The sequence below is a fragment of the Chamaea fasciata genome, unplaced genomic scaffold (genome assembly GCF_029207755.1).
Source record: "Chamaea fasciata isolate MVZ Bird 193981 ecotype frontalis unplaced genomic scaffold, bChaFas1.0.hap1 SCAF_6, whole genome shotgun sequence".
NCBI lineage: Eukaryota > Metazoa > Chordata > Aves > Passeriformes > Sylviidae > Chamaea > Chamaea fasciata.
In genome coordinates, this window is record NW_027094091.1 from 39,816,876 (window position 1) to 39,844,174 (window position 27,299).

Sequence of the window (27,299 nt, forward strand, 5' to 3'; positions counted from 1 at the left end):
AATAATTTTATAAAAAATACTTCAGAAGTGTGCAAAGGCATTTCCTTAGTACTGACTCAGGAAGAAAATTTCTACCCACCTGAAAAACAATTGGTACCACTACTTGCAAAAGTGAACATGAAGCAAGTTGTTTATCTAGACCAAGTCTGATCGGTCTGGGAACTCTGACTGGATAACAACAGAAGAGGATATATCTGCCATGAGTTTTAAATTATGATATTTAAGATTTCTCTGAATCAAACTGGTCAGTGATCTATCTACTCATATGCCTGACACCATGTGTCCATTCATATCTAAATTTAATCAGATCTACTTTAGCTCGGTCTGATTTCTCTTTCACCTGTTAATTTTAACACCTCCATGTATGTGCATGCTTCCTTCCTTCTTTATTTTTGTACTGTTCTTTACATGACTATATTTATAATCTTAGAGCATCCTTTTCAAAAGTATACATTCTGAACCTTTTCTCTTTGGGTGCATACAAGAACCTTTTTATCCATTTTGTGTTGTATCCATCCAGAGCGTTTTCACTGATCTGTTCAAAAGGAGAGGTAAAACAAAATACAGGGTTTCCTAATGGAAGTTGAAACAGTTCTAAATTATTTCTAATTTGGTTTGGTACAAAAAATTGTCCATGTGTAAGGCAATTTCAGGTGAGTTTACAGAGGATCACTGAATATACATTCTTTATTATACTTTTATGGATAAAGTGAGATAGAAGTGACTGGATTTTTTACAGGCACTCAAAAGTACCCTGCTAAATATGTTTTGGTTTTGCTGATGAACATTTTTCTTCTAGAACTTTCTAAGGGAAATATAGTAATGTTTTCAAATTATAAGCATTTGCATATAGATACTTAATTGAAGAGGAAAAATATTTTTTTAACATAGAAAATGCATTTCAGAGTATCTTAATTAAAGAAAACAGTCTTATCACTCTCATCTGGTGTATGGAATCTTTTCTGGTTAAAAGCAGATTTGTGTGTCCATTTTTAAGCATTTTATTTCAAATAGTTCTGTTACTTAACTGGGAGGATGCTATGTCTTCTTTTATAGAATTTGGGCTTCTTCTAGGCAAAAGTCTGTCTTAACAGACCTGTTTGTGTTAATGAGAAATCAAATAGAATTGCCGTACTCTGGCACAGTTAAATATCAATGTCATGCAACTTTTTTCTACAAGATATTTGAAATTTTGTTCAGCAATTTGGCAGGTGCTGTGAATTCTGTGAACTTCCTAAAATTGTAACCTATAGTTAATGAAAGATGACTGAAATCCTGTTTTGCCTTTATGTTTTTAACATGATACACATTAGTTTTAGCATCGGACAAGAAATTCATTCATGAAAGAGGCTTTGAAGTTTAACCTGGGGTTGTCGAACAATTGATATGTCAAAAGGATGTCAGGCAAGAAAAATCTTTTTTTTTTTTCTCCCACCCCTCTGTGTTAATAGAGACCTTATTTCTGACATGGATTCTATGATTATTTGGCAACATCAAATGATAGAGTTATAATTGGAATAAAATGTAATTGAAACTAAGGGTTAGCTAGAGAAAAAGAACTTTTGTACATTTCAGTCTTCCAAAGTAAGATTGTACTATATATAAGAAGATCATATTATGTATTTCAGTAATACAGTTTTATATGTTGACAATGGCATAGAATCTTTCTAATGAATATTGCTGTTTTATTGTTTAAAATAAAGGCAAAGAACAAGGGTGAAGAAAGAAAATATATGTATATAACTTCATGTTTTGTAAAGGACTCGAACTTCTAAAAAATTTTTGGGCCCATTACAGAAAGCAGTATTAAAAAAAACCAAAAATTAATTATGGGAGACAAATAATGGTGTACGAAGAAGTAAAATTATTTTGATACATCTTGGAGAAACTTGCAGTGTGTTAACAGAGAGTTAGTTATTGTTGCAGCAGAAGAAATCTGCTTATTGTGATTGGCAGAGCAGTAGTAAAACTGAAGTAATGGATCTCTCACAGAAGAGGGAACCTGTTAATTTAAATAGAGCACAGGAATGTGGTCATGACTCAGTGTGATACTCTCATTTGCATATAAAGTTTTATATAAGCAATTCGGTTAGCTGGAGTTTGTGGACTTATTTTTAAATTATACAATTGAAAGTACTTGTGTTCATTTTTTTTAAACTGTTGCAATGCATGGGAAACACATGTACCTCAATTAGGTACTTTACTTTTAAATAACACACAGTTTACCTGCAAGTAAAAGGATATTGTAAATTTTTTATGTATAAGAAATATGAGCATTTAATAATAGCAAAGTGTCTAAATATCAGCAAGATTTATTTGTTAATAGCAGACAGAAAATATTTATTATGATTATTCACAAACCCTTTTGAAATGGGGAATTTCCAACCTCATTTTATGACTTGACACAGACTAGATAAAACAGAAAGATACATAACAGAAAGAAGCAGAAATATCTTATTGATAATAATGTATAGAAAGTAATGAGATTTTTTTAGTTCAGCATTATGCTATTGTCTTTGTCTGTGTACAACCATCAAAATATTTGATACCTTAGGCTTATCATAACATCTTGGTGTCATATCAGTAAAAGAACAGAAGTCATACTCGATACAGCTCTGGAAAATATGTTTGTCAGTGGCACTATATGCTGAAAAACTTTATTTTTTTTTCCTGAAAACTAATTGAACACTGTAATTTTTCTTGTTTTATACCAGGATGTTCTTCCAATGGCTTACAGTTAACCTGACCAGAAACCAGAACCATATGATATAAAGATGATACTAAAAAGTATCACAATTCATTTCCCTAGAGGCGGAAAACAAAACAAACTGAAAACCTAACTCCAAAACAAAACCCAAAGAATTTCTCCTGCATAAATAGTTTCTGTGCTTACAGTAAAAGGTTGCTGCCAGTGACCTTGAATTGTCTTTTCTTTCACTGATATCAAGGAATCAATCTTTCCAGTAAAGATTTCTTGTGATAAAGAATTAGACTCATGGACGTGGATTGTGGTTTGAGCAAAGGCAGTGTGTCTGTGATGCTTAGATAACCAAGATTAGTATTAAATGTAACTTGTCTCAGCTTTCAATATTTTAATAGTGTAAATTCAGCATCTATTTTGAGTACTCCAGTTCATACTGAGTGCTTAGTTCAAGTGACTGGATTTGCTGTTTATTTGAAAGGCTCTAAGGAGAGTATTTCAGAATTATTGAGTGTGTCAATCTTGGCCAAGCCCTTAAGTGAAGCTGCTATGCTGGCATTCAAACTGCCAATATTTTGATTTTATAAGAAAGGAGAAAAAGATGGCAAAGAATGGATGTCATTCACTTTGTTATATGTTATCTGGTGTATAGCTGTAAAAAGATGTTTTGTATAGGAATTACATCAAAAATCATTCAAAGCATGTACGTGCCTATTTCTTATAAGACATACGTGATAACAAACTGACACAAGTGGGATTGTATTAATAATCCAAGTATTGTGTGACTGGCCCGGTTTTCTTTCTACTGTTATCTTTAGATCATACATTAATGCTGCATTTAAAATGTGATATTAACTTGAGAAAATTTATGTGAGTTATAATACGTTTTTTTCCCTGTTGTATGCTAAGAATGGGCCCAAGTGAATAATTCTGATTTTTAAATAATTTTAAGGTACTAGGTTTATTTTTTTATTTTTCTCCACCACCTCCCCTGCGATATCCTCTTCAGCTGTCACATAGTAGGGGATTCCTAACCAATCTCTATCTTTCTTGGTTTAGACAGTTTTTTCTGCAAGATATTGTAAAGCTGTCTGTAAAGCTATTTTGTTGTCTGTTTATTGGTTTATCACATGTACATAAAGGAGTTTGTGACAACCCAAAATTTATCCCACAGGGCTTTTGTAGATTGCATAAACCTTGACGATACTCTACCTACTTTTCTGTCTCACTCCTGGATAATTCAAAAATACATAGATAGACTAGATAACTATTGGATGAAAATATTAAAGGGTTACTTATTTTCTTTTCATCTTCTTCTTTTTTTTTTTTTTTTTTTTTTTTTTTTTTTTTTTTTTTAGATTCTCTTGAGTTTGTAAAGAAACATCTGGAGAAATTTGTTTCTATGAAATAAAATTAGTTATTTTAAGATGCGTGCTGTTCAAGAAAGAAAGATATTCATTATTTTCAGCATAAAAAAAGGGGGTTTGGACTCATGCAACTAAAACTGAAATCTGGAGGTTTATGCAATAGGAAGATCAAAAACTCCCATAAACTTTGTAAATTTAAGACTAAGTAGATTGTAATATGAGTATTTGAAAACAGATTAAATCTTAGCACAGTGTATTTCTACAGTGTGATATTTTTAGTATCAGAAAAATGTAGGGAATATGCAGTGATTTCTTTGCATTCTTTCTACAAATAAAAAATCTTTAAAGATGGAAAGTAGAAATGGGGATGTGCTTGCTAAAATCTCATTCCACAAATCTAACTTTTAACTGAGTCACCTTAGAAGATAAATTACATCAGTACTTCTTCTCTGGGCCCTCCTAACACTTAGATACACTTTGGAATATGATCCAAGTAAAATGCACAGTGCAAAGCTAGTTTCTTTTGCAGAACTAGCTAGGAGTGTAATAATGATTACATCTACAATTAAAGCTGATAAAAAAAAAGAACAGTTTGGGGGAATGATAATAAACTGTGGTAATTGGGTAATTATTATTAATTCATCTCATTGGTTATGAGTTTAACTTGAAAAGTATATAAGAAATTAATGCCAAATAGATTTATCCAATTAAATCAGATTATATGACAATTTGTTTTGTTAAAAACGAGTAAAAGTTAAATGGTATATGAGTCATTCTGAAGATCTCTCTGTAACATGAAGCAATAAAAAAAGACAGCTGTATCAGGGCATGCTGAATTTTCCATCTAAAATGTACTGCATTTACTCAGTTGGAGATTTTGAATGTCTAAATAAATTAGCAGTCCTTATTGCCGATTCATCACAAGATAGCATAAAATTACAGAGTTTTTGGGGAAGTAAAAGGTTAGTGATGTTTTATGGTTAGCCTCAAGAGCTCTAGTACTTTAGCAAAGCTCTCACTTATGTCTAGTGTCTGCCATAAACAAGAAAAAATTCCAAATTCTCTTTACGCATCTACATATTGAGTGAAGTCATTACTCTCACTGGTGATCCAGCACTGAGGCGTTTCATGTTGCTTTTCTGTGTCATCCCTCTTCAGGTTCTTAGGAGGTTTGAACATTATTGGATTTCAAAATAGCAAGACCAATTCTTAATCAACTGCACTAAGCAGTTGCATGTTTTTTGTAGAATAATGGATATTACCATTTATTAGCTGTTACAATTTCCTCGTGAAGTGAAATTGCAGTCCTTATGATATCCCAGAGAATAAAGGGAAAAGCATATATATATATAGTTAATTATTTAAACAGGTACAGTGTTCTTATATTCATTTATAGTCAGAGAAATAATCTTTTTCTCAGATTTGCTGAGTATGGCCCAATCCTGCTCAATTCTACTAACAGCCTGGGCTCACGCGTAACAAAGCCTTATTTTAGGAAGCGAGAAGAGAGGGTGACCTCTGCATTGACCATTTGTAATACAAGCTTTGGAAGGCATGCATGAAGACTTTCTCTTCATTAGAGAACTAAACTGAAGATTTAGTTAGATATTCTGAATTACTCACCAAATGATCATCGCTTTACCCAGTCATCAGTAGAGTAAGGCTAGTAAAGCTATTTCGTGGTAATGAGATACAGTCTTTGTAAAATTCAGTCATTATTTGCTTTTTTTTCTTTCTGTTCTCCCCACTGTCAAGCAAAGAGAAACCAGTGAAATGCTTGGAATGTCTAATTGTAGGTAGGAAGTTTGTTTTCATGGTCAGCAGAGAGAGGTGGGTGGTAGCTAAAACAGTGATCAGTGACAGATCCACTGAACGATCCCATAAAAGGATTTTGCTACCCTGAGCTTTCTCAAATGACTGTAAAAGAAGCTTAGGAAGATTAGTTTCCTTTGACTAAAACTAGCCTGCATTAATAGTCACGAATTGGTGTCTGGTGTTATGTTCTTGAGAACAGAGTTTCTTTTAAGATTTTGTCACTTTCTACTGCATATACTGTACTAGTGCTTATATTAGACTGTGTGGTTTCCTTCTTTAAGCTTTGGCATGATTTTCAATTTTCTGTCAGGCTGATTCTTCAACCAGTGGACTTATATTAGATTCCTGATTTGTTCTTATTGCAGCTGTAAAATTTGAGACTGAGAGAACGTATGCAAAATTTGAGCTTATGAAATGTAGATTTTGTTTTCCCTCTTAATCTAGAAGGAAAACTTTAAAAAAAAATCCTGGATTTCTGCCAAATGCAATTTTTTTTAGATTTTTTGTGAAATATGATTTCTTTGTGACCATCAGTAGCAAAGTGCAGAGTTGCATTGCTTTGCCAGTGTGAACAGAGAAACTGATTACTTGGAAAATAGGAGCTGTAACATTGACATTAGCATGAAAAACATGAGCTGAGTTTATCTGGCAAATGAAACGTACATAAATAATTATTTTTTAAAATGTTTTCAGTTAACCCTCAAAAGGTTATCTACTCTCTGTGTCCTTGTAATAAAGGAAGTTAGAGATACTGAAAAATATGTAAAATATGAGCAAGAACATGACAGTATTAGTGATCCTTCCATGAGCTGACGGAAATAACATGCAGAAAGCTTGGAAGGATGTACAGGAAATAAAGGGAATATGTATACTGGTTGTGTTTTACAAGAAAACAGCTGTTCTGAAAATATTTGTTTGGTTGCAATTACTGATACAGCCTTCCCCTAGCAAACCAGTACAAAATTTTAATTCTTAGGTTCAGATTATCTACCTGATCAGCTCAGAGACAGATGATGAGGGTTTTTTGCCTTTCCCCATTAAAAAAATCAAGATTTTACTTTAAAAAAAAGGTAAATTAGTGTGTTGTCATTATAATTGAACTATTACAACTCCAATAACCATGAATAAAAAAGAGCCCAAACAATATAATTTCTTCCTGTGTTGTGGATTTGTTAAAGACTGCAAATAAAAATAAAAAGGTAGTGTGAAAAGCTTTGAATTCATAATATTTGTTGTTCACTAATTCCATTTATTAAGGACAAAATAGACTTTTTTTTTGATTGAGGATAATGTAAGTTAAAATACACTTCTTCAGTTCACATAGTCTATGTACCTTTTTAAATTATTTATACAAAGCCAAAAAAACCCCTCAAAATATTCAGGAGAGCAATATATGGGCAAAAAGTGCTGGGGGGGGGGGGGGGGAAACCAACAAAACCCAAACAAAATTCCACAAACCAAACCAAAACCATTCCTAGCTTCTATGATGATGAACAGATTCAAGCAGTCTGTTTCATTATATGTTCTCCTGTGGTGAGAAAGCTAGGAACACCCTTCCTCGAGCTGTTAATGAAAAAGTGGTGGAAAATGGTCATAAATTCTGTCATATACCAAGTGATACATATGAAAACAGGTAATAAACCCCAAGGAAATAATTGATGATTCAAAACCAAAAATCACCTTTAGTTTCTCTTTTATAAACAATAAGAGAACAAAGCAAAGATTCACTATCAAATTAAAGTCTTTGTCCATATTATTTTGCTCATTATTCATAATACATATCATGATTTGTAAAATGTCAAGTTCTTCAGGAGAACAGAATTGTAGTGGAATCATTGTTAAGATAATTGTTCAATTCTATCTTTTCAAGTATGACAAAAATAATTGGAGTTTCTCAATGTAATTTTAGAAGTACCTTGTTATTTCTATTTGAACAGTAGGAGAAAAAAGATTGAGCATGTAGCAATTTTTTTTGCTGTCATAAAATATATTTTCCAAAATGTAAAACCCCATTTTTCCATATTTTTTGCTGTTGACATTTGAAGGCTCTCTTTCAAAGATGTTTGTGTGTCAGTATAGATACAAGGTGTTTGGTTTTTTTTTTTTACTGAGCTTGTGAATTAGTCAATAAACCACTAAGTACTTGTCAACATAGAGTGTCAAGTTGCTCTGTTTGTACTTCACCATCTCTTTTGAAATGCTGTTTACAACATTAAGTTCACTTTGTATTGAGTAATTTGCTTTCATTAACAAAACATCGAACTCACTTGGTATAACAATAACTATAAGCTAGGGACATTTATTTTGTAGTTGTAAAAAAACCCCAAACCAAACAACCAGCAAAACTCACTACTACTGACAAAACATACTATCCATAAAATGTGTAACTATATGTGAGTTCTATTGAAAAATGAATATAAAATAACCACAGGAGTGTTTCATCCATGGCTTCTACGAAAAAGAAGGGAGAAACCATAACACAGGCACCTATTTACTTAGAAAATAGCTATGGTATGTAAAGATATCATATACTACAACTAACTAAAGAGCTGAAACAGGTGAGTATGCTTTAAATCAATATCTAATAATTTAGCATAAGGAAAGTTAAAGTAAACTAGTCTACATACTGCATTGCAGCAGCTGAATTTTTATGCACTTCATCCTATGCCCTATTTTGTTCACCAATACCTTTGGCAGAGATTAGGCAAGAAATCCAAATGGCAATAACAATATCCATTTTCCAGATAAAATGTAAGTACCTGTAGTGTGACTCTTTTGAATAGCTATTTCATCTTCGGCTAATAATGCTGTTGAAGAGGAAGGCTTTGAAAACTTGTGTTCAAGTAGTAAGGGGGGAAAAAGTAAATTTACCTTCTGCTTCATATATTTTAGAAAGAGATAAAGATCAAAACATCCAATAAGGAAGTTTTTAGAAGTTAGGTGGGTTATTCTGAAGGGAAATCCAGTGGTATTGGTCAAAGTTAAAAATGAGGTCTTAAAGGGGGTCCCTGTTTTTGATCTTTGCAGTCATAACATGTAATAGTATATTGAAGATTTGGTAGAAATACTTTCTGTGTAACCAAAATGCTAATATAGAAGCCTATAGTTATCTTGAGAAAGTTAATTTATTGATAGTATTAATTAAAAGGTTAATTTTTAGGTGAGTTTTTTTCTTCTCCTAAGGAACAATTAGGAGAATGATTGGAAGCACAGAGTTGAGCAATGTGAAATTTAGTTGCCTGCACATCTTTGGATGAAGAAATACAGTGAGACATATGTTTTTTGAATAATATTTTGAGTGTATTTAAAGAAAACAAACTGAGAAATTAAAAGGAATTTCATAGAGATTTCAGTTTTCATGTTTAAATTTCAGTCTAAAGACTCAGGATGTTACTGTGAAAGAAGTCTTGAATGAACTTTGTGCATAAAAGCATTGAGATTATGTTCTCTGCGTAAGAACAAAAACTGGAAAGTGAGAACTGAAAAAAATAAATCTTGAGAAGTTGGGAAAGTATTGGGTGAGATCATGCAAGAATAGTCGTAATGAACCAGCCATTAATGTAGCCCAGTATTTTGTCATCTTTAAGATTCAAGGGACAGAATGTAAGAATAAGGCAGCACATAGTTAAATTGTCTATCAAAGCTCTTTTACTGCGCAATTTACAGACTTCGTGACTGAGGTATTGTAGATGAAGTTTTCAGTTTTGGAAGCTTTTGATAAAGTCTTCATGGATCTGAGGACTTTATGGAGAAGGTTACAAAGTTTGTGAAGAAATAAATAAGGAAGAACTGGTTGAGGATATAAGGGTAAGGACAACCTCGGCTACAGTGACCATGAGATGACAGAGTCAAGGAGCCTAAGTGGAGACAGCAGGGAAAAAAGCCACACAACCTTGGACTTCAGGAGCGGAGACTTCAGCCTGTTCAAGGATGTTCTTGGAAGAATTCAATAAGAGATCATGCTGAAAACAAAAGGGATCTAAGAGAGATGGTTGACTTTCAAGGATGGCCTCCTCTATGCTCAAGAACAGGCTTTCACAATGAACAGTAAATCAAAAAGCAGCCAGTGGTCTGTATTAAAGAACAAGTAGCTGTTGACAGAATTCAGATAAAAAAGAAAATGGTGTAAGGAACAACAGGTACCCAGGAAGAACCTGGACACTCCATCTGAAGGTACAGATAAGGAAAGAGGAAGCCATCCCAGCAATGGATCTGGTCAGAGATATGAAGGTCTACAGATTTTTGGGACTCTATCAGCAGCAAAAGAAAATATGGACCTTTTGCTGAGCTGGCGTGGGACCCAGTGCCAGAGGAAGTAGAAGATGATGATGTACTGAAAGTCTCTTTTGCCTCGGTCTTGCTCACAAATTCTCTCTTTCAGAATTCCCAGATCCCTGAAATCAGTTCACAGCAGTAGTGCTTCTGTAATGTATCACTGAATCTAATGAGAAGAATTGAAGAATAAAAGGATTTTTTTTTTCGTGTCTGCCCCTTACAAATGATGGGAACGCTTCCACAGGATGTCATTTAACTTGTTATTTTTTGCCTATATTTAGTTTTTCTCTCTGGTCAGATACAATCCTCAACAGCTTTTCTTCTGCAAATAACTGTCATAGTAAATAAACATATTGCTTCTGCTGAGTTTAACTAGTTGTTAAAATAAAAGCTGTATTTTCTTTTACAGTCACAATATATGTAGCAAAATTAAACAACTCCACCATTCACAAGTATAATATTTGAATTTCAGATTACTGTCAGATATTCTGGTTTAATATTTGCGATGTGTGATGTCTGATATTTGCATCACAGCTTTGTTGCCAAGATGATGAGCATAATTACTGCAAAGATGTGGGCTTAATTATGATAACCTTGTTTTTTATCTTTCCTGGTAGGATTTTGGAGATGATGGGTCCTTGTACATCACTAAGGTTACCACAACTCATATGGGAAATTACACCTGCTATGCTGATGGGTATGATAAGCTCTATCAAACTCATATTCTCCAAGTGACTGGTAAGGAAAAATGTTCTAATTATCAAGTCATAAGAATTTTGTTGAGCAGATCTGTTGTTTCTGTTCTACTTTTTTTTTTTTTTTGTATTGCATTACATCTTAATACAAAAAGGTATATAAACTTTTCTTCATTGCTCTCCTTCAAATAACCTTGAAAAAAATGTAACACAATAAATTTGATTTATTGCTTCTATAGAAGAATAACTATTAAAAGGTATAGAGATAGTCCAGAGGACTTGCTTTGCACCTGTGATGTTATACAGAACAGTAAGTGGTTTATATATATATTTACACACATATATATACACACATATACACATATATACGCATACATATACATATATATACACATATATATATACATACATATACATATACATATACATATACATATATATATATGCACACACACAGATAAAGTAGGTTTTAGTATTGATTTAGTAACCTGGAGAACACTCTGGGAAAAATATAAATTTGTATGTTTCTTGTGTTAAGAATGTTTTGTTGAATATAAGATTGATAGAATGCACTTTCCTGGAGATTTTGTAATTGCTGTAGGCTTCTAAATTCACATTTATGATACAGAAATCTAACTATGACTTTAGTAGATTAACTTGAGGCACCTGGATTTGAAAACTTGATTTTTACATTTTCCTACATCTGTTCAAGTTCCAGGTAACACTTCATTGAACTCTGTACTTGGATAAAATTTAACTGCTTTGTTACTGGTGCCCCAAAGACAGGCCTTTACCTTCTCTATAGCTGGTGTACCCTGTCCTATAAGCAATTTATTTCCTAAATTATTTTATATTCTTTTCCACTGATGAAGTATCTGCTTTATCATCGAGGTTTAGTCTTTTTTTTTTCTTAGAATGCTTTCATGTTATTTCAATTCATATTTATCTTTGACTCCCTGTCTGCTGTAAACCACCAGTGTTTGCCATTCCATGTTGCTGTTTAATCCTATCCAGAATCTTGTTTGACCTCAATCTTCTCCAAATTTACTTTGCATTAAGAGGCTCTGTTTCTCTCCTGAGGCATAGTCTAGCTCTGGTTTCCTGGCCAGTGGTGTTACCATCATTCTTTGTTTTGTTAGCTATTAATCAGTTGCATGAACCCTTGTTAGGCTGACTTTAACATCTCATCCAAGAATGCTGAAATATTTTCTTTTATTCTTATCTTTCATGTATATACATATGAAATACATCTTCCAAGATTATTTTGACTTTTAATGTGATTTATTCTTCTTTTAATAACCTTTTCCTCATTTTCTGTTGTTAATATCTTCACATTTTAAATTACTTTGACACATAGAGCTTATTTGAAGTTTATAAACATTTTCTCTCTGCTGTTATGTTTCTCTAGGAACCTGGCTTGTAATATTTCTCTAGCCATATATCTCAACTCTTTTTCCCCAGCTTCTTCCCCTCCTGAACCACATCACATTGTACATAGAGTGTTGTCCCCAAACTAATGGGGACATGGCATCAACATCTTTTTCTCCAATTTTTTCTTCTGGGATTATTTTCTGTCATTTAAAAAGCCAGGTAGCAACTACTGGCTAAACTAGTGAGAAGACTGAAGTGCAGTTTATTAATATTTTAATTCCTGCAGGCATAGCAGAATCATTGGCAGGCTGAACACTTTAGCAGGTTCTTGACCAACATTGTTCTCTGTTTTATGGGGCTTGGTTTACCCTAAATTATTAACAAAATCATATTCTTGTCAATGCATTTCTTACCAATCCCAGTGTGTAAATAATTCCTCAGAGGTGCAGAGCAAGAATTAAAATATTAGAATTCTTCATGTTTGTCTCAGTTTAGTGCATAACAGGGCAAAACTCCACTCAGGTTGAAGAAGGTTTTCTGCAAGACTAGAAAATCAAGCAATGTAATTTGAGAGAGGTGAAGGAGGGCAAATGTAGGTTTTTATGGTGATAAAGTGTCCATCAGTAAATTGGTTTTTCATCTGGAAGCCACTGTAAACCTCAGATAGCTGCTATTCCAAAAGTTGGCACTGAAATGGTACCTTCCTAAATTATTTTGGATGTTAATGTTTTGGGGAGCAAGAAACAAGAAAAGGGGGCCTTTTGAGCAATAGGATTATTTGCTGTGCATGTTGTGGATAAGTAAGAGTTAAATCCACTGAGATTAAAGGTTAAATGAACAGCTCTTCCACAGTTTAGATCTGTACTTCTAAGGAATAATCTTCTTAAGCACAGGCATGATGGTCAGTGCTTGTAGCTGTGATAATGACTAATTAATATAATGATACTTGTATTTACTGGAGAGTCAGTCAAAAGGTTAATGGGATAATGAGACTATGTTGATCACAAAGATTTAATGTGAAGGTTCAATGAAAACAATGCAATTAGATTTTAATTTCTTTCCTGGTCTCCATTTATGTACAGCTATATATTTTCAGAAATCATATATTTCAGGCTAGTGTGCAATTATTATATATATAAATCTGATTTACTTTTAAGATTAAAACCTAAGATTTTTTTTTTAGTTTTGAATTATCTGGCACAGTAGTAAAGAATAATGAGCTTCCTTTGCAGTCTTAAAATACATTAATGAGCATTGTAAAACACTTGTTTTATAGTGAAAACATCAGTCTTCTCTTACACAAATAATATGGTAAAGTAAATATTGTAAGCAACCCTACAAGTTGATATTTTAACATTTTCATATAAACTACAAAAAAAAGTTTTGATCAGGAAGAAGTAACTCTTTAATGACATAGTCTTAATTATTAGTATTTACATAATATTTAAAACTTTCAATGTATGCAATTTCAAGATTATGTGACTCTGAGACTACATGACGAAATTAATTTGAATCTGTCAGTTTGATCTTTATTTTTCTTCTAATATATAAGTGATAATTAAATAAGATCAGCAGTTCTGATACCTTAAGGTAAAGAAAGGAGAGCCCAGTCCCTTGGCCAGATGTAAACTGGAAATGTATAGTGTCTTAAGAATTGTTGGCCAGCTTTGTTTTTCCAAAGCATCTAAGTTTAAACAAGAGTTATTGTATACATCAATAGAAGAATCTAGTTCACTATAGGTGTCACCTGTTTCTTTTTTGAACAGATGCATTCTCTTTGGATTCAAGATGTCTTGAATAGGATATTTTCTCCCTTCCCCTCCCCCATGATACCGAACTGAAATAATACTCAAGAGGTTTTATAGCAAATGTTAGAGCTATTGAAGAGTTACATATCCACCATATTTGGAACCAACAGCCTCACACTGATTTTTGAATTGAAAGATAAGGAATATAGAATTTGCTCAATTATGTGTTATACATTACTCTGCTAAATGCAAACATGCAGTGTCTCCCTCCCTTTTTAATCTATGTCATGATCTCTCCCTTGTACAGTAAGATTCTTTAGGTTGAGATGCTTGAACATGTCTCTTTGAAAGTCAGTGTGAACAGTCACATTAATTGTGTACTTAAAATTTCATTTCTGGTGACTTTTTAAAATTTATTTATTTTTTTTTTGTGTCAGTTACACCAAAAAAACTCAAACAAAAACCAACAAAACAAACAAAAAACCTGATTCAAAAGAACCCTAAAGACTTTACACTGAATCTGTCACATGAAATTAACCTTTTAGACTGAGCCCACAACTGCACTTATATTTCAATTGTCTGCAGCATGCCTCAGTGACACAGTTCTTTCTTAGTGGAATATTACAAATAGGCTTCAGGGTAATAGGAAATAACAATTATAATGCACAACAAGGGTTGAAAAATGTTCCTAGTTGTGTAGATAACCTATTAGACACAGAGCTGCTGAGGAAAAAGGAAAATGGCAGCAAATAGAGGCAAGATCTGGCAAGAAATAAACCTTACTGTCATGCAAGAAACTTTGTTCCTGGGAAAACAGTGCTAAAGAGAACAGGAACTACTATAGAAATAAGGGGTAGTAAAAGAAAACATACTTTCACTTGAGCAGGTCTTCTCCTCCCTTTTACATCTACTAAGAACCCTTAAGTAGTTAGTTTAGCAACAATAACGTTTTGCCATGCAAGATTTTATTTGTTGGTTTAGGAAGATTTCAATTTTGGTTGCAATATTTTCTAAAAGTTTTTTAACAAAAATATTGCATCAGAAATATTGCATGCCTTTTGCCCAAATAAAATTAATACATTCCTGTTTCTCTTTAATGAAAAATCTTTGAAATTGGACTCTTAAAAAAAATTCTCTTCACATGGGCTCAGTAGAAGTCTGGCAGGGTGAAGTAGTTAAATACCCGTAAGGTGTTATATGCAATGGGAAAATTTCACTGACAGAAAAAGAAATATCCTGGCATATATAATCAGAACACAACTAATTGCAAGGCCTTGCCATTGGTCCTAGAAGTTGTTTCTGTGTATGAGATGCTTGAGAGTGTTCAGTGATGGCAGTCCTGTCTCTAAGGAAGGGTAGATCCTTGTTTTTCCAGAGACAAGGAGGGAGAATAAGCCATTTGGCTTTGCTGCAGTAAGAAATCTACAGCATGAGGTAGGCTGCCTAAAGTACCTCGTGTCAAGAAATGCTGAACAGGTAGACGTGAAAATTGGACTTTAGGAAGAGGCAGAGTGAGACTGGGAGCCGAGGCACCAAAAATATGTTCAGACCACTGAATGTGCAGTCAAACAGGGCCCAGTCTGAAGAACACAGTGGGGAAGGAAAAGTCAGTATGGAGTAAACAGATGCTATGCAAGAGGAGATTGAAGAGGGAAGAAATGGAGAGGAAATAGGAGTAGGGGTGTCAGGCTTGAGATGAAAAATAGAGATCCACTTCCATGAAAGCAAAGTCCTTTCCAGAAAATCAATAGAAACCTTAAATCTCTGATTTTTATGTGCTCTGTGTCTCAGCTGGTGGTCTAAGAAGCTAAAAGCCATATTATCTAATTTTTAGCTTTCTCCCATGTTATTATATTACATTTTTGCAATTTGCATATTGGGATTATGTTGAAAAGACTGTCCTCTCTAACTGGGTTTAAAATATCCCTGAAACCTACTGATTTTTGCATCCTATCAGAGAGAAAGTAGATTTGTATATTTCTTGCAATGTAGAAATGTAAGGCATTTCTATGATCTAATGGGACAGCATGCTGAGACATCTCTTGTAAATAGTTGAATAGGATTTGAAAAAATATTTAATCTCATGCCAAAATAGACACAGTTAATTTTTGATCTTGTTATCTTCTTTCATTACCAACTGATACTTCATCCTCTACCCAGCTGTGTTTTGTGACACAACCTAAGTATTCCATTTTTTTAGAGCTGCATTAAACAAAACTTTGGTGAATAGGAAATACACTTCCTTAATCTTATTACAGTTAATGTATTTTTTATTGTTAGAAACAATGTCAAGCAAGTTGTCTCTGTAGAAAATTAAAGATAAGATAATTAGTTATTCATTTAAAAAATCTACATAGCAGGATTTTTCAATATTGCTTAACCATTGATTACTAATAGGAATATGTCCACTGTGATGTCATATGTCCTCTCTCGGACATTATTGGTGTATGTAGAAGATTTTTAATTGGTAGGCATATACTGCAGGAAGTTTTCAAATCTTGGAAGAATGATGTCAGAAATTCTTATATTTTGTTAATAAAGAAACTCATAAGACTAGTCTTATAGATAAGATCACAGAATCTGCTGAATTGAAAGGGACCCGTCAGGATCGTTCAGTCCAGCTCTGGGCCCTACACAGGACAGCCCAAGAGCCACACCATGTGACCTGAGAGCATTTTCCAAATACCTAATGAACTCTGTCAGGCTGTTGCTGTGGCCACTTCCCTGGGGAGTCTGTTCCAGTGCCCAAATAACCTCTGGGTGAAGAACCTTTTCCTGCTATCCAGCTTAAACCTTCCCTGACACAGTTTCATGTCACTTGTCACCACAAAGAGATCAGTGTCTTCCCCTCCTCTTCCCTTCATGAGGAAGCTGCAGGCTGCAGTGAAGTATTCCCTGAGTCTTCTCCAGGCTGAACAGGCCAAGTGTCCCTAGCCACTCCTCATATGGCTTCACCTCAAAACCTTTCATGGTCCTTGCAGCCCTGCTTTGGACATTCTCTAACAGCTCAATGTCATTTGTATATTGTGTTACCCAGAACTGTCCCCAGCACTCGAGGTGAGGCTGCCCCAGTGCAGAGCAGAGGGGACAATCCCCTCCCTTGCCTGGCTGGCAGTGCTGTGCCTGATGCCCCCCCCCCCAGGACACAGGTGGCCCTCCTGTCTGCCAGGACACAATGATTCATATTCAACTTGCCATCGACCAGGTCCCTTTCTTCAGCACTGCTCTCCAGCCTCTTATTCCCCAGTTGATACATGCAACCAGGGTTGCTGTGTCCCAGGTGTACAATCTGGCATTTTCCCTTGTTAAACTTCATACAGTTGGTGTTTAGCCATCTCTCTGATTTGTTGAGGTCTCGCTGCATGACCTCTCTGTCCTTGAGGGGGTCAACAGCTTCTCCCAGTTTGGTGTTGTCAGCAAGGTACTCAGTGTTCCTTCAAGTCCTGTGTCCAAGTCTTTAATGAAGATGTTGAAGAGAACTGGGCTGAAGATTGAGCCCTGTAGGACCCCACTACTGGCTGGATCCCAGCCAGATGTTAGCCCATTCACTGTAACTCTTTGTTCCTGGCCTATGAGCCAGTTGCTCACCCACCACGTAGCACGGTTATCCAGCTGTGTGGACATTTTATCCAGAAGGATGCATGTCTTGTTTAATATCTTAATTAATGATCTGAATAAAGGGACAGAGTTCTACCTTCAACAGTTTTGTAGATGGCACCAAACTGGGAGGAGTTGCTGATAGAATTCAGAGTCACTATGATATTTGTATGGAGTTTGACAGGATGGAGAAATGAACCAGCAGGAATTTAGGAAGTTCAACAAGTACAAGAGTCCAGGGAGGAACAACCCTGGTGCACCAGTATATCCTGAAGACCACCTAGTGGAAAGCATCTTGGCAGGAAAGGACTTCAGAGGGAAATTAGGTTGAACATAAGCTAGTAATGTGTCTGTATGGTAGAGAAGGAGAGGTCCTGTCTGAAAAGGTATAAAGAATAAACCTGAACAGCTTTTATGCAGGTAGAAGGGATTGTTACTAGGTGTTTTGGAAAGAGGGAAAAGATGGACATGACATGTTAAGATTTATAAAACAGGACCATTAAAGTCTCTGTACAACATATTGTGATTTGCTAGTTGAACATTAGTGATATTTTATGAAGAAATCTAAGGAAAAAATAGAAATCTTATTACTCAACCACAAATTATTGGACTAGAATTGAGGCTATATTTTTTGATACCACAATGTAAAGAGGTTTTTCTCATAGAATATGTTTTCTGCTTCATAAATTTTCTGAGACAGAATTCTGCATTGAATGTCACTGAATATCTGACGAATACCACATCTGTGTGTTGTTATATATAGCTGCAGGGGTCTTCTGAATTGCTTATAATTATTTTTCTTAAAATGAAGAGAATGTTCTCCACTAAATTATAATTGTTTTCTGTATTCAGTTCCACCAGTTATCCGAGTCCATCCAGAGAGCCAGGCAAGGGAGCCAGGTGTGACAGCAAGCCTTCGGTGCCACGCTGAAGGTATTCCCAACCCACAACTTGGTTGGCTGAAGAATGGAATTGATATCACTCCAAAGTTGTCCAAACAGCTAACTCTTCAAGGTAAATGGGTGTATTTATTGTTTTCTGCAGATTGCTGACGTTTTATCTGTGCATCATTTCCATACTAGCTGCCCTTCTTCCATAGTTTTAAGAAAGGCTTGAAGTCTAAGCTAAAACATTTCAAAAGAAGTGATGTCTTCCAGTTACTTCCCAAGACCCATATCTTTCTGCTTTCCCTTTGTTGAATAATGATTGTACTTACTGGCAGTATTACCAGTAAATTCCAATATACTTTTCTCTATTTGAAAATGTGCAGTATCTGAGTGGAGCAGGCAGTCCAAAACCTGGTCACAATCAGAACTGATAAGAATCTTAATGAGATTTGGGGACAATATAGTAGAAAGGACTGGAAGAGAAAAACCTGAAATGGATGTGTGGTTTTCTGAAGGGTGTCAGCAGACCTCTGTGGGAGTGCAGACATTGCATACACACAAACCCTACCTCTCCCCACAAAAAAAAACAAACCCAAATCCCTCAAACTCCAAAAACCTGCAAAAAAAAACGAAATCAAAAAAACCCTAGCCAAAACTAAAAGGAAGTCTTACTTTTATGACCAGTTAATTCTATGAATCTTCAGGGCTCAGCAAAATCAGTGGACCTGATTTTATGTCCAGCATAAAATCTCCATGCTTCTTCAGTCTTTCTGGTAATTTTTGATCAAGTCTTTTTTTTGGGAAAAAAAAAAAAAAAGATCTCCTGCTGCTAGTGTTCCCTTCAAAACTTTCTTGCACTCATCAACAAAACCAGGATGTATAGTTAGGATAGGACAGCCTGCTCATCTACTCAGCCTGCACTGTAAGAAGCAGTGTGATAGACATGGCAAATGCTTCTCTGAAGTGTTACTTCCCCTGTAGGTGTCATAGACCCCTGTTCTTTCATTTGCAACTCTCCTGGATAATTGTGAACAATTGCCTTGCAGAAACATTTCCCACTATGAGTAAAAATGATGAACTTCTCTTCCATAGCAACATTATCTTAATTTCTTGTCTAGGGATTTGAGGAATTTTTTTCACCTTCCTCTCTGTTCCATCTATTTATGACAAATAAATTAAAAGGGTTCTCCTCTAAGAAAAATACATCTAATTCAATTTTCTATCATGGAATTATTTCAAATAAAATTTTGAAAATCTCATTACATTTTCCCAGAGATTTTTCTGAGTTTAACTATGTGTGCACTTGCTTCAAGCTAGAAGGGTGCTACACCATAAGACAATGCCCCTTTTAGTCTGTTCTTTAGAATACCTACAAAACTGGTTTTTGTGTAGTTCCTACAGCTGAGCAAGTATACTATACTTAAAATTCAATGAATCATTGTTCACGCAATTATTCATATCACATTCTTTAAAAGACCTTTGCCTGTGAAACCTGGACTATTTTTGAGATTTCTACACAATCTGACATACAATTCTTGAGATTTCCAGAAGCTTCTACATTAATGTAGGTGAAAAATTTCAATGCACCTGTTTCCTCTGTTGTTAACTGCAGTCACACGAAACCAAAACTATGTGCCTCTGATTAGGAGCAACAAATTAAAGTTTTTATTTATGTTGAAAGTTTGGCCTGTTATGTTCCATGGGTAATTTTGTGTAAGGGAAATGATGGTATCTAGTGACCAAATGCAACATAATAAAAACCTAATATTTACATGATTTTTTTAAAAAATAGTAATTTAAATATATATTAAACCTCAGATTAATGTTTGGCTCTGAAATGCAAAATCAACTGAGGCACTTTGAATATCTGTGAGATGAAATAGTGCATGTAATTCACTAGCCAGTTGAATACCTTTGGACTAATTTGGCATGCCTCCAAGTTATGAACTCAGGAATGAAAATGGTTTAATTAGTGTAAGCAGAGAAGCCCTTCTGAATTTATAATCTGAAAGCACTAGCATGTCTGCATGTTGATTGTTTCCTCTCCTTTCAGCAAATGGTAGTGAGGTTCACATTAGCAATGTGCGCTATGAAGATACAGGAGCATACACTTGCATTGCAAAGAATGAAGCAGGGGTGGATGAAGATATTTCTTCTCTCTTTGTAGAAGATTCTGCTCGAAAGACTCGTGAGTATTTTGAGAAGTATAAAAGTAAATGTTGCCCACACTCAAACATTTAATCAGTATTAAAACTATGAAACGGTAAATAAATTAAAATGAGTTTGTGTTGATGGCTGAGTTAAAAAAATAAAGTTCACTTAATGATATCCAAGAGTCACTGAAGGCAGAGTGTGCAATCTGCAGTATATTTGGAAGTAAAATTAAATCTCTGATTCATTCTGTGAGCCAACGTATTTTTTACATTGCTGGTAAATTTTTGATGGTTTTCTCATGTTAGGTGTGTTGCATACAGAGGGAATGTGAAGGGGAAAAGGAACTGGATATCTATGTATGGCGAATGTTAGTGTATTTTCCAGTGGTTGATGGGGGTGTGGGAGGAAGACCTTTTCTTCCTGTCTGTTTGTGAGATATACCAAGAGTCAAAATCAGCCCTCATGATGCGACAGTAATCATATGACTTGATCTCATCTGCTGAAGTGCCCAGTGGGTCCAGATCAGTTCCAGTCTGCCCACACTGTCTTGTGCCTGGAATGCACAGGAACAATGAACACATTCACTTCTGTTTGGAACTGAATGTGCCAAAGAAATCAATATTACTACTAACAAGCTGCATTCTTTATCCTCTGTTAAATGGTAGTGGGATTTATAAACCCTGTTTCTTTATTATTTGTCTAACTTGGTATTTTTTCCTCTTATCTCACTAAGAAAAATCCATTCCTGAGTTTATACTTCCCCCACTTTTTGTTTGGTTTGATTTGTTGTTTTTTTTCTGTTTGTTTTTCTTTTGAATCTTTTACTTCAATGAATACTACATATTTATTAGAAATACCTGCAGTAAAAAGATAGTTATCTTACTAGTGAGTGTGGCTGCATTAACTAAAGACATTCCTGTTTATTTAAAAGCTTATTCAGTAGTGCCAAGTACTCAGCAGGATACCAGAGGCAGAATTAGTAGTAGTGCAAGTCTGCCTGGCACTTCCAGCCACAGGACATTGAGTTCAGTTACATATAGGTTTACTATGCTTTAAATGTTTCAGAGTAAATCTTCCATGCAGGAAAATTTTATAACCTAAATGTTGATATCTTTACTTAGCTGCTTTAAGTAACGCTAATTATAATTGTAATTTTCAAAAGCTTTAACATAGGTTTTTTTAAGTATCATGAAAATTAGTGCTCAGACATTTCTGGGAAGACACCTGAGGATAAATAATTTGTTTGGTCATGCAGGGTTTCTGGTAATCTGGTAAGGTGAAGTAGCTTGGCCACTTCCATTTGCCTTTTGCATTGTGTGAAAAATGTTCTGAATGTTGCCAAATTTCAAGACCCTGATGAACTCTAGTTTGCATATGTTTGTTTTAAGTTTGGCCTTTACAACAAAATATTTGTAGCCAACCATCCAATTTTCAAGTGTTTTAGTTAAGTAATTTTATCTTCTGAAGACCTGATCTGCTGTGAATATGTATGGATATCCACAACAATACCAGTCACATTTTTCAGGGCTTGTGATGTGATGTAGTAACTTTAGGTCTGCTACCTTAGCAGGATTTGTAAAATCACCTGCCATACAGTGAACGCAGCTTGTAACAAATACTGAAATATTTACTAGCAGTAAGTTGTTAGAATGACCGTTAGTGTTATAAAAGATGTAAATGAAGAAAGACAGACAGAATGTAAACCAAATTATTTCCAAGACAATTCATCCAAAAGATATAGTCATCTTCCTTCCTATAAAAGGAACTTATCCTGCAAGTTCTATGTTGTATTTTGAAGGGAAGCACTTTACTATTATGTTCCTTGGCGTTTGAACATGCTTTCCCAAGAATTGATCCATGTGTAAATACTCATAAAACCCAAAGATGCATAATTATAACATTCAAATTTAGACGTAGCAGATTTTTACATGTTGAACTCCAATTTGCTCAGAATTCCATTTTGGTACATGCAGGAAGACCAAGGTACAAACTAATTAAAAAAACCCACTGACTCTCAATATCATTGTGACAAGTACATGAGCAAATTACCTTAATAGGTACACATTTTTATAGATGCAGTTTAAAAAGCTGCTGCTGTTTAGAAAAAAAAAAAATTTCTTTGCATCAAGGAATTGCTAGCATAAGAGAGCTCATATTAGAAGTGGAAGGGCCTCATTATTAACTTTTTTCTGCTTGTTTTAATGTTTCCCCCAAAACTCTTGTTCATGCATTAAATTAGAGATTATTAGGGACTGAAATTACATAGGTAAAACCAGTTGGATAGGATTGTGGGCTTTTTCTTACCCCACCCACACATATTAAGCTCAATGCTACAGCTACTTTTATTTCAAGCCTGTTGATTAGGTCACAAGTTACATTCTAAAGATAGTCTCTGGTAATGTAAATGTGATTCCATATGATTTGATATAAACTATTTCTGTCATTGATGACATTTTTATGAATTATTTTGCTTTTATCCTCCTTTAAGAGAATAAAACAGACATACTTTTTTTTTTGTTTTGTTTTGTTTTGTTTTTTTGGTTTTTTTTTTGGTTTTTTGTCCCTTATTAGAGGGCTCCCGTTTGGAAATCTTAGGGATAGTGCATTGAATAAAATAAGATCAAATTCACAGTAATTTGTCAGTTAGTCTGGGCTTTTCTCCTTTGTGATGTCACATAAGATAAAAATCAGAGCAAAATAAAAGCATTTCTGAACATTAGTTGATTTTCTATTGAGAATTTCTATTGATTTTCTATTTACAGTTGAGTTCTAAAATGTAAAATACAATTGCACTGCCTTGAGCATGACAGTAATTTCATAAGCAGCATTAGAAATGCAGAGCATTATTCCATCACCCGTGCATGTATTTTATTTCCTAGAAAGTTTAACAGTTAAAGTAAATGTTTACTTTTGTACTTATCTGACCCATTGTTTGTGTGCATGGGAAGACTTTGGGGGGTTTAATGTTACTTCACACAAAAAAACTAAATTTTTATTATTATTCTGTGGAATCTCCCTTTCAATACATCCCAAATTTATGGAAAACTCTGTTCAGCGCTTTGAGAAAAAAATATCTGTGGCAGAAAGGGCATGGCTAGTTGGTTTCTCTGTAAACTGGTAATTTAAACAGCTCCTAAAAGAAAATACTGTATTTTCTGGTACGTTGGACCAAATAAAAATCAGTGTCAATATGGATAAGTATTTTGTTAAATAATAAGCAAACCTTTACCTCGCCTGTCTGTCTAAAAGTGCTATCATATTGCTAGGTTTTCATAATTTATAGGTTTGTTACAGATGCATGTAATGCATATGTCTGTCTTATAAAGAGTAAAGAAATTATGGCAAAGCTATACAGCTACACTGAATTGTGGGAAATGTGATGCTAGTAGGAAAAATAAAGTTCTATAATTTGAAGTATGAATTAAGGGTGCTAGGGACTTGTTTATTTTAAAGTTTCCAGTTTCAGAAATTTGAAGTCCAGTTACCAAGAAAAGTCAATATAGTTTGATGATAATGGTTCATGATCAGGGTGGTTATCTGGATGGAAGTGATTGGAAAATACTCTGAAAATTCTTTGCCATAGAGATCTGTTCAGTAACAGCCAGCACTGAACAGGGGAGCATTGTTCTGTCTCACATAGGTGAAATTTTGAATAGTGGATGATAGTCTCAGGGAGAGTTTGACTTCCTGTTAGCACATCAGCCTTTTTCAATGTGCACTAAAAATAAGACTTCTAAAAACATACTTTGATTTTAACATTGTCTTAGGTGATAGAAATGAAATTATTTTTATTAAATACTTTCACTTTAGCCGTGCCTTTTACCAATTAACTTGTTCTGTAGCTGAAATTTTATATATTTATTTAACAACTATGTCCCAGCACATGGATCCTTTTTGCTAGATTTGTGAAGTTATAATGGAAAGTTTTAGTTTATATTACCTGTATAAATGTCTCATATGAGACATATCATACTCATGATAAATGTCTACTGCTCTCTATTATCAGATCCTGTTTAATTCTTCTGTTGTTGATAATAGCAGTAGCATCTAAAGTACTTCTGATTGTGAGAACTGTGCTGTTCTGATTCTCTAGAGACTGCAAATTCTCTTTTTGCTGTGAATTCCATTTTCCCTTAAGCCTGCAGTTAGAGCCATTGAGAATGAGATAGCTGGTCTGGTTGATAGCTGAATAACCCCTGTGGTGACTGGTAAAAACATTCTGGGGATTAATGACCTGGTCTAAATCTGTTTGAAGACACAAGAGTCTCCCCTACTGTCATGATCCTCTAATAATACCTCAGACAGCTCAGCTGTGTTGGAAGGACTCTCTGGTCTAATCGCATTTGTGAATACAAATAGCAGTTTAAAATCTGGTTTTATTTTCATTCCAATGTATTTGTGTTTTTCAGAACAGGTATTGCATAGATTCATAGATTTAAGCATGATGGAACAGTTTTATCTAACTCTGTTGTATCTTCTACATTTCACAAGACACTAAATTGCATTCTGTTCTGCCTGAATACAGATGGTAATGCTTTGTTTGCCTGAAGTGTGTCCTTACAGAGATGCATATGCCTGAGTCAGACCTGCAGAGAGTCAAAAAATCCCTTATTTCTCTTGGTATTTTCCTTTATTAATCAACTTCACTAATACAGAATAATGCTTAGTTTCCATTTTGAAGTAAGTTTTTCCTTCAGTTTCCTCCTTTGAGTCTCTTTTTTTCTCCTCCAGTAAACTGACCTCTTAAGAATTCTTGTCCCATGAATATGTGAATATTGATTACAAATTCTCACACACACAATATATAAGTTTCTCATAATAAGACAGTTACCATAGTACTCAGTCATTTTGTCTTGAGAATTCTAATTGTTTTGGTACAGTTTGTTTTTTTAAAAATGAGAACTGCTCTTTGCGGAAGTAAATGTATTCTTTATTTCTTTAATATTCTGGAAAGAGAAATATATATTTGATATTTTTTTCTTCCACATCCACCAACCCTTTGTCACTATTTTCCACTAATACCAGCAGTGGAAGTTTGTTTATATGTTTATCTCCTAAATGCCATCAGACCTCACTTTCCAAATCCTGTTCCTTCTCACCTGTCTCAGTTAGGCATAGTCTGTTCTTTGTTTTCCAAGACATCTATATTTCCATTTGGATAAAACAAAACTTAAATTATTGTAGAGATGAACTTGAGAAAGTCATTCAAGCAATTTATTAAACCTATTGTTTATTATTACCGGTAATTCATAGACTTAGGAAATGATTTTGTATTTGTGTACAGACCACTGATAAAAGTGGTTAAGACATGCTTCACTGCCTATTGCTCTACACATGCTCCAGACCTTCCTTCTTCGCCTTTCACTAATGATTTAGCTACATTTTCAGATTCATTATTTTGGCAGTTTTTAATTCATTGAACATCTATTTTTCCTTTATTAAATAAATCATATTTAATCAGAATATTCTTTATTAACAAATCAGATGTCTAGCAAAATTATGTGTTACTAATATATGAATTTTTACATTACCAATCTCTTATTTACATTAAAAAATTAATCAGGTTTGTCTATGAAGACTTGGTCTCTGTTAGAACATATTAGCTGACTTATAATTATATTCTTGTTTTTTGATTTCTTACTGAATTTAATTCTATGCAAGTGTTGTCTGTTCTTTTCTCTGGATCGTATACCCCAGTCTAACTAGTCTACAGCTACTTGAGTTATTAAGTTTCAGGAAGTGGGGCAACTACTAGGAGCAGATATAGTGGTACTTTATGGCACTCTTAAAATTTATGATGTATTCTGAAATGTATTCAAAACTAATAGTAGTCAACTAAACATCTGAAACCACTTTCAGCAACTATTCTGTGCACTGCATTTGGACCTGGATATTTTAAATATTTGTCTTAGCTACACATAATTTACCCGCCTTTTTAGCCCTTTGTAAGGTAGAAGGTATTCAGTCAGGCTCTAGTTTCAGTTATTATCCTGCTCCTGTACAAATGCAGGACAAAAATATTTATAGAAGAATATTGTCAACAGAACATTAAAAAACCCCAACTGGTTCATAGCATCACAATTTAAACCTTGAATAGCTCTGATGTGACAATGCTTTTCTCCTACCTTTAGCAGCAATCTGTGATGATTTCCAGGGGTTTTGCTGCTGCAAAAAATGGGATTTCATCATAACTTATACTCCTTCTTTTCTTAAGGACTCCAATTTCTCTCTTTTTGTAAACAGCTTCTGTAATCTAGTGCCCAGCATCCCTGCAGCAACTGATAAAAGATGGCTTTTCATTTTCTAGCTTGTAGTACGTGTAGGTACATTTTAAGGGCCTCAAATCTTTTATTAATGGATAGCTTTTTCCTACATGCTACTGGATTTGCCATGATTTAAAGCATAAACACACAAATGGACAATTTCACTGTAGATTTTTTTTGATGACTACATTTCATAATCACAAACGTATTGGATCATCCCAACTCCTAGAAGCCATAGGGCAAACCAAGGTCATCATCTTGCTGTTGTTGAAACACTGTTTGGAAGCTGAAGAATTTAAATATAGGAAAAAGATAATTTGACAGTGTATCTTGACAATATATTTATGACAAAGGTGGAGCGGGCAACATGATACTACCTTTTTGTTGATACACAGTAGAATAATAATCTCAAAGAGAGGATGAAAA

At 34.4% G+C, this 27,299-nt stretch overlaps 1 protein-coding gene across 3 annotated transcripts in view; it reads left to right on the forward strand.

The window, feature by feature from the left end:
- The window catches only part of FSTL5 (follistatin like 5), a 385,396-nt gene that overhangs the window by 307,246 nt on the left and 50,851 nt on the right, over positions 1 to 27,299 (forward strand). For all 3 annotated transcript variants that reach the window (XM_066186047.1, XM_066186048.1, XM_066186046.1), the window contains 3 exons: positions 10,776 to 10,896; positions 18,422 to 18,583; positions 20,510 to 20,644. In XM_066186047.1, the coding sequence (XP_066042144.1) occupies positions 10,776 to 10,896; positions 18,422 to 18,583; positions 20,510 to 20,644 (418 nt within the window). The remainder of the gene's footprint in view (positions 1 to 10,775; positions 10,897 to 18,421; positions 18,584 to 20,509; positions 20,645 to 27,299) is intronic.